General features: G+C 40.5%; 1 protein-coding gene across 2 annotated transcripts in view; it reads right to left on the reverse strand.

Moving 5' to 3' along the window:
- Nucleotides 1–815: 815 nt before the first annotated feature.
- The window catches only part of cluha (clustered mitochondria (cluA/CLU1) homolog a), a 22,258-nt gene continuing 9,834 nt past the window's right edge, over nt 816–13,239 (reverse strand). For both annotated transcript variants that reach the window (XM_014005304.1, XM_014005305.1), the window contains exons 7-27: nt 12,580–12,705; nt 12,102–12,249; nt 11,921–12,013; nt 11,170–11,604; nt 10,310–10,569; nt 9,673–9,989; nt 8,332–8,433; nt 7,948–8,048; nt 7,700–7,852; nt 7,540–7,602; nt 7,208–7,452; nt 7,046–7,130; nt 6,796–6,949; nt 5,726–5,865; nt 5,556–5,636; nt 5,352–5,477; nt 5,155–5,276; nt 4,988–5,081; nt 4,768–4,902; nt 4,608–4,681; nt 816–3,036 (exon numbers count right to left, since the gene is read on the reverse strand). In XM_014005304.1, the coding sequence (XP_013860758.1) occupies nt 2,910–3,036; nt 4,608–4,681; nt 4,768–4,902; nt 4,988–5,081; nt 5,155–5,276; nt 5,352–5,477; nt 5,556–5,636; nt 5,726–5,865; nt 6,796–6,949; nt 7,046–7,130; nt 7,208–7,452; nt 7,540–7,602; nt 7,700–7,852; nt 7,948–8,048; nt 8,332–8,433; nt 9,673–9,989; nt 10,310–10,569; nt 11,170–11,604; nt 11,921–12,013; nt 12,102–12,249; nt 12,580–12,705 (3,181 nt within the window). In that variant the 3' untranslated portion in view covers nt 816–2,909. The remainder of the gene's footprint in view (nt 3,037–4,607; nt 4,682–4,767; nt 4,903–4,987; nt 5,082–5,154; nt 5,277–5,351; nt 5,478–5,555; nt 5,637–5,725; nt 5,866–6,795; nt 6,950–7,045; nt 7,131–7,207; nt 7,453–7,539; nt 7,603–7,699; nt 7,853–7,947; nt 8,049–8,331; nt 8,434–9,672; nt 9,990–10,309; nt 10,570–11,169; nt 11,605–11,920; nt 12,014–12,101; nt 12,250–12,579; nt 12,706–13,239) is intronic.

The following is a 13,239-nucleotide window of genomic DNA, read 5'->3' on the forward strand; positions in this document are numbered from 1 at the left end:
ATTAGTATGTAAAAAGCATCACACAAACATCAAGCACACTATTGGGGGAAGAGCAGATTTTAACCACTAAAGCTTGTGTGCATATTCCATTAGTGTGTCACACAGACAAAAAATTAAAAAAAAAAAAACAAGTAAAATGCATATTTGAGGATTAATTTTAGATTTTTATGTACCCAAAACACTGCATTCTAGCAGGGTGTTGTGAAGTATCAACTTTAGGTTAATGTTTATATCATTAGCTCCTGCTTATCATATTTCCCAATAAACGTTTGCATATTTAACAAGAGCAATGTTGAATTCATTTCCATTGTCAGTTTTGCCTTTCTGTAAAGTTTTACTTTTTATTTTAAGAAAACAAAATTCAGCTGCTACATCTTCTAAAGTAATCCTAAACCTTTTATATATTTGTTTTAATAAAAGAAAATCAATTTGGAACTAAATTTTCCTTTAACATAAAGGTTTTTTGGCTCCCTCTTGTGSCCACCGCCAGTATTACAGCAAATAACACGAACCAAGTCCAACAGAAACGAATTCTGACTCAAGACACAAGATAGAACAGAACCAGGAGGGAAACCTCAGTTTTAAATCATGTCAAAGTTTTACCCCTTCATCGCCCATACGTCATTCAAAAGCATAAACAGGAATAAAGGCATCTCTGTGCAACTGATGGGACATACTACAAGGAGATCCTTGCAGCAGGCCCTCATCACTCATCAGAGGCCTAATTCTTATTCTCTCCTAGTTTCAGGTCACTGAGATCTATCGTCTGTCTTGTGCCAAGTAAAAAAAGAAAAAATGTTTCTCTAAAAATTAGCTCCAGCATCATCTCTCTATTGCTTTAATCACATACATCTCAACACATGATAACAAATTACCATTGGAGAGGTAACACATTGCATGTATACATACAAACATTTGTCTTTTCTATTCTTTTGGAGAACATCATAATGAAACAGCCCTGTTTTATTTATTTTTGTGTCCACTTCTGGTGATGCCATGCACATGAATGCACAGCTCGAGAGAAAGCAAGTGCAGCACATCCGCTCGCTGCTGGCCACATTTTGAAATGTCCAATACTCGTGAAACGAACAAGAACAAAAACAACACAACCAGCTGTGAGAAAACTCTTCCCACGTCCCAGCAAAGCTGTAAGAAGAGGTTCATTTTAGTACCGAACTTCAAAACAGAAGGTTTAACACTGGTGGGCCATGAATGTTTTAAGAAAATAGGCATTGTTGATTTTACAGCTTTAATTTGTATAAAATATTCAAAAAGCAAATATTTGACTCGATTCGGACTACGCATCAGAAACAGCAACAGATTTTTTGTCAGACTACATGATGACACACACACACATTTTCTGTCAGAATGTAAAAATAGAAAACTGAACACAGCTAGTTTTAAATAAACGCTTAGCAGAAAAAGCGAAGAAATGTGTTTATTTTATTATTGTACTAATTTTTAGGGCAATAAATCTCATTGTTGGAATGTTTATTCTCACTTAAATGAAGCCACATTTRTTGGAAAAATATATTTCTGGTTTGCAAGCAATTAAAAAACACTCTTCAAATATGTTTATTCTGATTATACTGGACTGGATGATTAAAATCTGAAGAAAAAAAGACAAATGAACAGTTTATTCACTGAACAAACAAGGGCGTCAGCATGTGGAAGAACCATACGCAGCCACCACCTCCTCATGCTGCTGGTCACAGGTCAGGCGCCTGATTGACACCTGGGGCATCTGAAGCTCAACACACGAGTCAATAAAATAAGCCCCTTAGCAGTGGGTGCAACCCATTAACACATTTCCCTTACAAATGTGACTCCATTTATGAATAAACCAGCTTTCCAACTGGAGATTTAATGCCAAAAAGCAACTAAATAATCAAACACAAATCCCCTCACTTTTTGCGCTCATAATTGGATAAATGTACTGCTTAAAGTGGACGTATTTTAAATCCCGCCCCCCTTCCCCTAATAAACATTCCACCCCTTGGTGACCACTACACCCTTTTATTCACATCATGTACTTGTCTAGATCCATTAGATTCATATATCTTCTAAACATTTCCTATACAACAGACATGGCTTAAATTAACTGATCAATAAGCTTTTTCTCCTGTGCATTTTTATAAAAATCAACTCACCTAAAGAAAAGAAAAAAAAGGAATAAAATTCAAATAATTGTTTTGTCTGACCCCTCCGGGGATGTGGCCAAACGTGACGGAGCGTTTCAGCTCCTGAGCCATCAGAGACGGATGAAGGTAGAAATTACATTCTGAAGCCCAAGCTTGAAAACGCTCATACTGAATGACTTTATTATGGTTTTAGTGCACAGTAGAAAGAAAGCCCCCCGTGTTCTCGGACAGGGTCGGTGCCGTCAGCGTTCGAAGCACCTTTGACAGATCAGAGCTGGAGGTTGGGTCAGGCGGTCTTCAGAGGCTCTTTAGGCAGTGGTGGGGTGGAACGTGGTCCTGGGCTAACACTGCTGCGGGCGGAGAAGAAGCATGATTTGGAGATGATCGAGTGGATAAGGCTCTGGTTCATAAAATCATGGTCGTTCTTGGTCTCTTTTCCTCGGCTGCTTTTCTTCTGTCAAATAATCGGAGTTGTAAGTGGCAAACCTGTTCACACCAGGTTCTTGAGCCCAGGAGGATTCAGATTGCATGTAACTGATTCTTTTTTTTTTGTCAGTTCCGCTCCTACCTTGTAGGAAACTCCTGCTCCGTTTTCATTTTCTCTTACAGTCCAGTTAGTCTCTGATCCCACCCTCCCCCAGTTTATTTCAGAGTTGATTTACTTGTTTTTTTAAGTCCACAGGTTCCAGGCTGTYGCACCACAGCCTCTATCCCCTCCCCTTTTTTAAGTATCAAGTTTCTTTGTTGAGGCTTTTGTTTGTTATTTTTTTAATCAACAGAGATTTTGTCTTCTAGTTCGAGTAGGCTCTGCTCGGCCAGCTCCTCGCTCTTCCCCAGCTCCTGCAGCAGCTGCCGCCTCTGCACCTCGGCCTTCAGGTTCTCCAGATCCTTTTGGCTGAAAAAGACAAAGATTGAGAGGTTGGAGGGCTGGGTTTAAAAAAAAAATCGATTTAATCGATCTGGATCGAGTTTCATTCAAATTTGGGAAAATCGATTCATWAGTCATRAGACTGATTTTTCCCCATGAGTGTTGTGTGCGATGAAGCTGTGCATTTTCAGTGTTGTGTGTCACTCCTGGCTTGCCGTAGGTTTACAGCCGGTTGACGGTCAGTGCTAACATTAGCTCCCGACAAGTTGTCTGGGGCAAAACAAAAGAAACAAAGGAATCACTAACATTACAGCTGATTCTCAGCTGAACTTAAAGATAACAGAGACCATGACAACTTTTGTTTGCAAAGATTTGTGCTCGGACGTGGTAGCGGGAAACAAAGCTTTGAGCGGCTCGAACCAAAACTTCAGTATGTAAACATCTGACTGAAACTGTTCTCCTCAGCATGTATAAAAGTGTGAAAATTAGACAAAATTGTTTAGTTTTGTTACCAATTTTATTTATAAATTTTAGAAACATCAATTCACAGTGATGGAATGTTTTAGCTGAAGTGCTCTTTTTTCTTTTTTTCTTGTTAATAAGTTTTATTGAACAGAAGCTAAAAGAAACATTACAAATTTGCAATTTTTATACACTAAGAGTGGGCAGAAGTACACTTACATTATCCCACCTCTTCTTAATGATCAAGAAAATAATTGTTAGTTTCTTAAAAAACTAAAGTATCCAACAACACTTTCTCTTGCAATTCGTTTTAGTTTAAACCCTTTGAAACTTGAGATGTTTTTGTTTCAAGATTAGACTCCAATTTACAAGTTTGCCCTTAATGTTTATAATTTTACCAACGCACCAAGTTAGAATTAGTTTCTATTTGCAGAATTAGTTCCTTTGAGAATGTCTTCTTTATCAAAAGGAAATATGTTACTGCTTAATATCCTTAACTAATTTAAAAAYCAAACTGAATCGTGAATCGAATCGATTTGGGAAATCTGAATCGATACCGAGCCCTAAGAGGTTGTAATAAATTGTCTGAAAGCTTTTAGTAAAAACRAATTAAAACCCACACTTCATAAACGAGTGTCGTCCATTTGAAACGGAGCTAAAATATGTTGTACTGCCGGGTTCACACGGTGATATAATTGTGCAGAYTTTTTGCCTTTCCAACAATTGTAAGGATGCTCCGATTGTCCTGATGRCTTTAAAGATAATCTTATGAGATATTTTCATGATTTATAAAGATATGTAAAAATATGACAATAACCTGTATTAAGATATATTATGGTAAATACATGTATTATTCCATTAGTGGTTGTATTGATGGAGAGTTAGACCGGTGAAGGCTGACAACTAACGGTGAAGAGGAGGGATTAAATAAGTTCATAATTCTTCCCTCTACTTTTCAACATGTACAAACATACAAAGTGAAGAGTGCTTGTGCACTTTTTAATTTTAAATTGATTTTATTTTCCCATGTAGGTTCTTTATTTATGCTTCTCTCTCATTTCACTTTAAATAATGGACTGTATATAGTTAATATGTTGGAAATAAACCAACCAATCAACACTCCCCTCTGACTCTACCTGAGAGGTATAAAGAGGATGCCGTTGATTATGTTGAGCTGCTCCAGGATGCTGGTCATGCTGGGAGCAGTGAACTGGAAATACAAAGGGACATGATGTCAGGATCAATATAATTTTTTAGGTACTGAATAGGAAAACGCGTTCGTCTGAGAGGAATCACCTTGAGGGGCATGATGCTGGCGTTGGAGCCGTTCTTGTAAATCTCGTTCATGGTTCTCTGCAGAGCTACGGCCTGCTGGGTCAGATACTTCAAATACTCTGAGCTCTCTTTGGTTTTCTCATGAGCCTCGCCCATCTAGGAGGCGAAAAACAAATACGATTAAATCACACTTTTTAAAACCTTCACAGAGACTGCATCTTTAGGTTCCTGCAGGATCTACCTGGTTCTTGTAAATGGTGTAACCCTCCTTCTCGTGCTGCAGAGCAGAGCGGAACTCGGCCTTGCTTTCATACACTCTGGCAACCAAATGATGGCTGAAAGAAACGAGACAACGTAAGAACTGAGGTTTTTTAACACCGCGCGTCAACGTGACGACTCTCCACTCACCTGAGGGCCACTTTGAGGGACCGGGGTCCGTGGTACTTTGTGCTGATGGTTAAGGCGTTCTCCAGAAACCTCAGAGATAAATCGTACTCCATCACTCCATGTAGAACAAGCCCAATATTACTCTGTGGAGGACAACTGGGTCAGGCATTTATCAGCAGGAATTAATGGTTTAATAAACACAGTCAAGCTGAACTCACATCTATTAGTGCCATCTCTGGGTGGTCTTCTCCACAAGCCAACAACATGAGGTATCGAGCACGATAAAGCAGCTTCAGCGCGGTTGAAAGCTGGCTGTTGGCAAAGCAGTACAGAGCCAAGTGCATCTGAGAAAAAATAATAAATAAAAACACTGAAGTGATTTAGTTCAACAAAACCAAAGTCCTGCATTAAAAAAAACGTACATATTCTTGAATTGTGTTTGGGTGCTCAATGCCGAGGACTCTCTCACTCATCAGAACAGCTTTCTGCTGGTTGCTGAGAGCCTGTAGGTAAACACACACACACATCATTTATATAAACAACTGGCTCGGGTGGTACAAAGCCTTTAATTTCTCCGTTTGTTTGTGYTGACCTCGGGGTGGTCTCCCATGATGTAATTAAGGCGTGCCAGCAGGCGCAGACAGGCACAGATCTCCACGTGCATGGCTCCGTACACGTTGTTGAAGAGGTTCAGAGCCTCGTTGATTAGTTCGCAGCCTTCCTTTAGAAAACCTGAAAAGAATTCATTAAACTAAAGCCAAGGTGGAAATTTGTGTTCTGCATTTGAACCATCACAGTCCAAAGGAGGAGTGGGCAGTTAGGGGAAACTGAACCTGCAACTTTCTGGTTCAAAGTCGTCGACCCTACCACTGTGTTAATGTTCTGCTTTCATTTAAACATGAAATGTAAATAAATGGAAACTTTTAACGTTCTCTGGTGTAGAGCCAGGGTTCCTGCAGTTTAAGCTAAGTTAAATTTCAGACTTTTAATGCCAAGTGAAATTAAATTTAAGACCAATTTTATAACAAACACAAATGACAAAATAAAAACTGGCAGAAACTCATGAATCAAAGTATTTTTGGTTGAAGTATTCAAATATTACTAATAGACCAACTGTTTTTATCCATATCTAACTGCTTTTTCATCAACTACAATAAAAACACTCTTAGCAGTCAGTTTAAAACTTAATTTAATTTCAGGAAATCCTCTAATAACCCAAAATTTGGAGTTTTTTGACCTACAGTGGCATCTTAACCCCAATTTGCTGTAGATGAAACCTTAAAGTGCCTGTGACATAAATTTTTGTAAAAAAAAAAAAAGAGAATGCATTCTTGGAAATACATTATTATTAAAAAATGAATTTCACGTTGCTCAGACGAACAGTTGTTGAGATATTTGCATGTGAAATAACAGGAAGTGATGTCAAAGAGGAATGTCTGCATGTGAATGTTAAAAAAATAAATATTACCAATTATTTTAATATTTGAGGCGAATTCCAATCATCYTATTTACAATGTGTTCTGAAAGATTGATTTAAGACATTTTAAGGCTAATTAAGGCCTTATTTTTGGACTGATGAATTCAATGACTTGTAAGACTTTTTAAGGATCTGCAGGAACCCTGAGAACATTCTCATGTTTGGCAGTATGTTAACTGCATCACCTTGCTGCACTTTGGCCTGCCCACTCTGGAAGAAGTGGAAGGCGTCCGAGGCTTTGGGGTTGACGTGTTTCACCACAGGGAAGATGTTCAGGATGTCTTCCTCCGTGAAGGATGGCTTGTGGCGGCTGTCAAAGTTGTACTCCTTTAGCAGAATCTATAAAAGGTAAAAGGCATGCATTTTTTTTAAATCATACATTCAAATAAAAGATGAAGAGTTTAGAACGTGAGGTCAAGGTGGTGRAACCTTTACCTGGATGCCAGTTTTGATCGATATTTCTCTGAGCAGTGTGATTTTCTGAAGGCCGTATTTCTCCACGACCTGATCGACACTTTCACTGAGCAGGAAATAGAAGAAATAATGTTAAGAAAAGAAAAAAAATCTGAGTTTTACACTGAGCGATGAGACCCTCACCACTGTAGAGTGAAGTGATAGTAGCTCTGAGCCTCAGAGGCGATGTTCTTCCATAGCTCGCCGGGCGTCAGGCTGGCCCACGCCGTGTTGTCGCCGGCACCGGGCACCCTGTTGCGACGTTTGCGGCTCTTGCGCCGCGACACGAGCTCGTCGGCGGGCAGGTGGGCGACGGCGTCGGGGAAGGAGCTCAGGAAGCAGTTCAGGAAGTGACTTACAGCTGCAGACAGAGCCGACAGCTCCACACCCTGCATCCAGATGAAACAGTGGAAACAGTAAATAAATGCAGGTTTGTGTCTTTAAGAAGCTGGACGTGGATCTGAGCTGTTGCAAACCTGGAGGTACGTCCTGAAGATATGTTTAGCACACCTGGTGATCAGCTCGGTGATTCCTATTCTCTGCGATTAAAACAGGAAAAACAGTAAAATTGACTCTGATATTTAAAAGCTGCAGCGTCTRCGCTGACAACATTCAGAGTTGGGGAAGGGGACTCACGTAGAAGTGCTCCAGCTGGGCTTTGGCAGGAGTTTTATCCACTGATTCTAGAACGGTGCCTAAATAGCGAACGTTGATGCCTCTCTGGTGCATGGCCTCGGTTAGTGTGACTCCATCCAGAGGCAGAGAGCAGTGGTCTAAACAGTCTTTAATCTGGTTTGAATACACACATAATAATTAAAAACCCACACTCCTATAAACTGAGCTAAAAAACAAACAAACACATGATGATGATGATAATCACTAACCAGAGATGGGATCTGACACGACACCAGGAAGGCAGCAGTGTCTTTGAGAAGCTGTTTCTGCTTCTGGACGTCCTCTAAGCTGTCATCTGGGAAACGCACTCCTGATTCAACAACAACAAAAATATGTAAACTAACTAAAGCTGAACATGAAATACTAGTTTTAGCAGCTACTTCCTCAATTAAAAAGATATCATCACCTAACGATGCAAAATCCAAAAGCTTTTTGTTGGAATACAAAATATTTTCCAATTGAAGCATCTTGGATAGCTAGGCATAAAAACTTGAAAACAAAATTAAAAATAAACTATCATATGTCTACCTGTTGACTCTTTTTGACACCTGATTTCATATGTAAGAGGTTTTTTTTTTTGTTTTGACCCTCACCTGGAGAGAAGATGTCAGGGTTGAAGCGAATATCAAACGACGTGTTGCTGATGGAGCCCACGGCCTTGCAGGCATTCAGGACCACTTCACGGCTTTTAGGGTCTGTCGTCATCAGAACAAAATGTTAACAGGAACTCTAATACCTCGTCAACAAAKGTAAACAGAGCAGGCTCTTACACAATGTCCACAAAAAATAAGAAAAAAAAAAAAGAAATGAAAGATGCTGTTTTCTGTAGTTTAACTTAATCCGTAAAGAGATGGTTAAATAATTTTGAAGTGGGTTCTGTGGAGAAATTATAAACACTAATATCTTACCTGTTGCAGATCAGTGTTTAAACGACTTTAAACTGGAAAAATTGAGTTTATTTTAACTGAAACAACTCCCATCTTCAATATTTCTTAGCAGTTTATGCAATCATTTTACACACCTTTACGTCATGGTCAGGTTTTTATTGCATGGTTATTTTGGTTGATGTGTAAACTTAAAGGTGCACCAGGCAGGACCAAAGTGCAACAGCTAGCTGCTAATTATAAATAACCACAGAAATCTACAAAAGTAAAAGTGTAATACAAAACAGCTACAATGTTAAGGTTTATACTTCTGTGAGCAGCTATAAAAACTGAAATAATCTGGTCAGAATTAAACTACTTCTTCAGTTTGAGGTTATTTAAAGAGCCATCTACAACAGGTAAGATATTAATTGTTCAAAACTTTTCCACAGAACTTTATTTTAAAAGAACCAAGCTTATTAGAAAGAGTAAACTTTGACACATATGGATGCAAGCGTGTAGACATGGCATCAGATTTAATCCCACCACCATTTGATCCAGTCAACAAACAGTCCACACATAATTCACCGTGGATTATTTCTGCATTCCAAGACTGATTTGGATTAAACACCACAGCCGCARATTAATCTACCCACTGGGTCAAACCCTACAGCACAGTGACCACATGCTGGAGTCGGGTGGATCGGGCGTCAACATTCTCCCCACTGCAGGCTGACAGCTGGCAGGGGCAGCTAATCAGGTGGAAATAAGCAACCGATTGATAAACATCTAATCAGATACTCGACTGTGATAAATCTGTGAATTTATTCATACGAACTGTAATAAATTCATGTTTGCTTTAAAGAGAAAACATCTGTTGGTTTTTGATGCAGTTATCCACCAGAGTAGCTCTCCYTTCATTGCCGCTGCCTTTTATTTATTTATTTATTTTTGGGGGGGGTGGGGGTGTAATTCTGGACCTATCAGCACCAGCTCCATCTTCGGCAACTAAGGTCTCCGCCAGCTCTTTGGCCTGAGCCAATCCTGGAATACTTTCCTCGAGCTCCTTACCCTCCAATGGGCTTTTGCATTCCCCGTTCTGGGTGGCTGCAGGGTCTACAGGCCTGTTTGCCGTGGGCTCCGAGGACGTGTCGTCACTTTCCATCACCGTTTCAGAGTCAGTACTGTTGTCCGTCTGGRCTTTTCCATCTGCGGACACTCGTGTGGCGTTAGAGGAGTCCGTGGCAGCAGTCTGTGTTTGGGTCRTGTCTGAACTGTTTTCTGCCTCTGAGCTTTCGGTGATGGCCGGCACATCGGTCTTGTTCAAGTCCTTGTTTGCTTTTGGCTGCATGAGCTGCAATGCCGCCATCTTCATGAAAAGAAGATATCTGAAACAAATAAGTAAGTAAGTAAACTTTATTTATATAGCAACTTTCACAGACACAAACAGCACAAAGTGCTTAACAGAGAGCAAAATAACTAAAAACAATAAAACAGATCAAAAATAAATATGAAAAAACAACAATTAAAGCACAATAAAAAGCACATTAACTAAAAGCCTGTCTGAATAAAAATGTCAAGATGGCTCTTAGAAGAGTCAGATGATGATGATGATGATGATGATGATGATAAATAATAATAATAAATCAAAACAGTCAGAACGTTCACCACTTGTATTAAATTTGAACAGAAAAGCTTTTGCACCCACCTGTGCTCAACAAAGGCCTCGATGAGCTCCTGGCGAAGACAAGCCAGGCGATGGCGGTGCTGGCGRGGGAAGCCATGGTGTTGACAGTCTGCAGACAGCTCCTCTCCGCACACAGGCAGGAAGTTGAGGTCTGGAGGGAAGGTGCGAAGAAGGTCCAGAATGTAATGTCTGCCGTCGTTTCCGATGATGCCTTTACATTCGACGGACGAGCACAGCTCCACGGCCTCCTCTTTCCCGTTGAGCACTTTGTGACACTGAACCTGGATGTGACATCAGATGGAGTGTTTCTCTTTACGAGGCAGAACATAAAGTTTGTTTCCGGTGTAAGGCTTAAAGTGCCTGTGACGTCGAATTGTTGTAATAAATATGAGTGCATTTTTAGAAAGAGGACTTTGATAAAATATTGCAAAAGAAATTTCATGTAGCTGAGATGAACAGTTGTTGAGATWTTTGCCTGTGAAGTAACAGGAAGTGATGTCAAAGGGGAATRTTTGCATGTGAACCGAGCGTTGCTACAACAGCCAAGAATTCAGACTGTAGAGAAGAATCTGTTTAAGATGATTTTGAGTCTCTATCAGAGAGAGATGAAGAAGAGTCAGAGTTCAAATAATATTGTTTCAATAAACAAAGACCAGAGAGTTTTCTTTGTTAAAGAGTTCCCCTTTGATGTCACTTCCTGTTTCACTTTGTCTGAGCCAAGTTCAAAAGAAAATATGCCAGTTATGGGACAAAATGGGTTAAATTGTGTTTATTATTCCAACTTTCTTAAATATTAAGATGTTTTCTTTGACTTTTTTGTATTTGAAGAATATGCATGTCACAGGCACTTTAAGAGTCAACACAACTGTTAAGGTACTGACCTTCAGMGGCCGGCTGGTCTTATCCAGCAGCTCCAAGTACTTGCTGTGAGAAACCACCGTCTTTCCGAAGTCAATAGATCCGTAGATGACGCTCTGCTCCTGCTCTCTCTCCAGGATGCCTGGGATGATGGACTGGGCTGTGACCCGGTAGCCCCTGTAGTCCACCACTACAGTTCCCAAGGTGTAGAGACCCTCCACGTCCACCGCCCCGTAAGCCCGCACGCCATTCAAGTCGTTAGTGGGCGCGGCGTGGGCGGCCGCGTCGCCACCCAGCTCGCGGTAGTGGTCCCGCACGTCGAAGCCCAGACTGAAGAAGATGTTGTTCCAGATGAACATCTGCATGCGCGTTTCCTCGCCGGGGTTGATGGCCATGACGTTCCCGTCGATTACCGCCATGGCTCCTCGAGTGGCGGCRGCCGCAAAGTCACTATGGACCTGCGGTGGACACAGAGGAAGGAAGAACATTTTTTCGTCTTGTTAAATGGGATTTGAGCCATTTCACTGTCCTCTCCGTGCAGCTCAGGATGGAGGATTGCGAGAAAGGGAAGATTTGATGCAATATGCTGTCTTCTTCAGAAAGATCATTTATAACTAAACTGCATTTTATATTGTACTGTACATGAATGTATCGTGTTATAACAGAAAACAGTCGACTCTCAATGATTTAGACTTGTTTTTTCTTCTGCACATTATCCTGAGATGACTTTTTCTGTGACTTTGCTCTCCATGCATAAACTGAATTGAAGTGCACCTTGAAAATGGCTCTCTCCCTCAGCAGTCGCTCAGGTAAGTTTTTCTGGGGAAGCTCTCTGGTGGTCTGCAGCTCCTCGTTCCAATCTCTGGTCTGAAAAGAAAAAATAAAACTACATTTACAGTCTGAAAAAAGCAAAATCGACTCTACCGTCCACTGCTTGGGTTTTARCTGCACCCACCTGACCGGGTATGTGCTCCTCGTAGCCCAGGCGGGAGGTGTAAGCGTCCTCAGCCCTGACACAGTCCATGGCGTGATCGACCTGCGGAGCGGTCCAGCTGTACAACTGGAAAGGTGTAGCGATTCTCTCAAACGGGTGTCTTTGAACTCTGCAAAGGACAAAAAAATAAATTAAAATCACCAACACCGAGGCTGCTTTTCAATTTCTTATAAAAAAAATCAGACATGTGGCCTCAAGATCAGGTCCCGGCTAATAAATTCGACTCTTCATTAAACAAGGTTAATGAAAAGAAAGGATTAACTTCAGAATGTCTGTCAAAGCTAATTACTTTAAAGAGGAGCTTTTTGTAAAGTACGAAGTGAGTAGAGGTCTGATATTCACCATATTTTATTATTAATTCTCAAACACAGTAATTATATTATTATAAAGTCACAGTGATTATAGAAGAGTACAACTATAAATAAAACGACACTGTTACCTTTTCTTTTGTAGCGCAGTGAAGTTCTTCTTAAAGGCAGGGCTGATCTGGCTCAGCAGCTCCACCAGAGAATGGCTCAGGAAACTGGGGTTGGCTGGTTTTGGGTTGAAGGTGTAGGTTGTAGACCTGAGACACACAATGGATCACATTATCCCCCATCACAATCTGTGAAATTCTCCTTGAACGCCTATTCAGTGTACACCACAGGTAAAGTAGAGGCCATCTTACAGTGAAACTGCTTGACATGAAACTCTAAGGTGATCAGGACTGAGAAGCAGATTCTGAACTCATTTTAAAGCAGGTGAACAAATAGCTGGTAATGAAAAACAAGGGGGTGTGGGGGCAAGAGAACATGACAGCTAGCTTAATTTGACATGCTAACATTTCTGATCGTTCCAAACAAATTATGTTTTGTAAAAAGTAAAGTTTCATGACAAACACAATGATTCATGACATATTTCATTTAAAATGAACAAGTCAGCTCAGTCTGGGACTGACTCGTGTTGTGTCCCTGGATCATTCAGGACACTGTAAGGAAATACGAGTTCTATAACGGTTAAAACCGACGGTAAAAAGCGGATTTTCTTCTTTCAGAAGGTTGCGTGTTCAAATCACGTCGGGGTCACCAAACTGTAAGGAAATACGAGTTCTATAACGGTT

This window comes from Austrofundulus limnaeus, unplaced genomic scaffold, assembly GCF_001266775.1.
Source record: "Austrofundulus limnaeus strain Quisiro unplaced genomic scaffold, Austrofundulus_limnaeus-1.0 Scaffold29, whole genome shotgun sequence".
NCBI classification, from domain to species: Eukaryota; Metazoa; Chordata; class Actinopteri; order Cyprinodontiformes; family Rivulidae; genus Austrofundulus; species Austrofundulus limnaeus.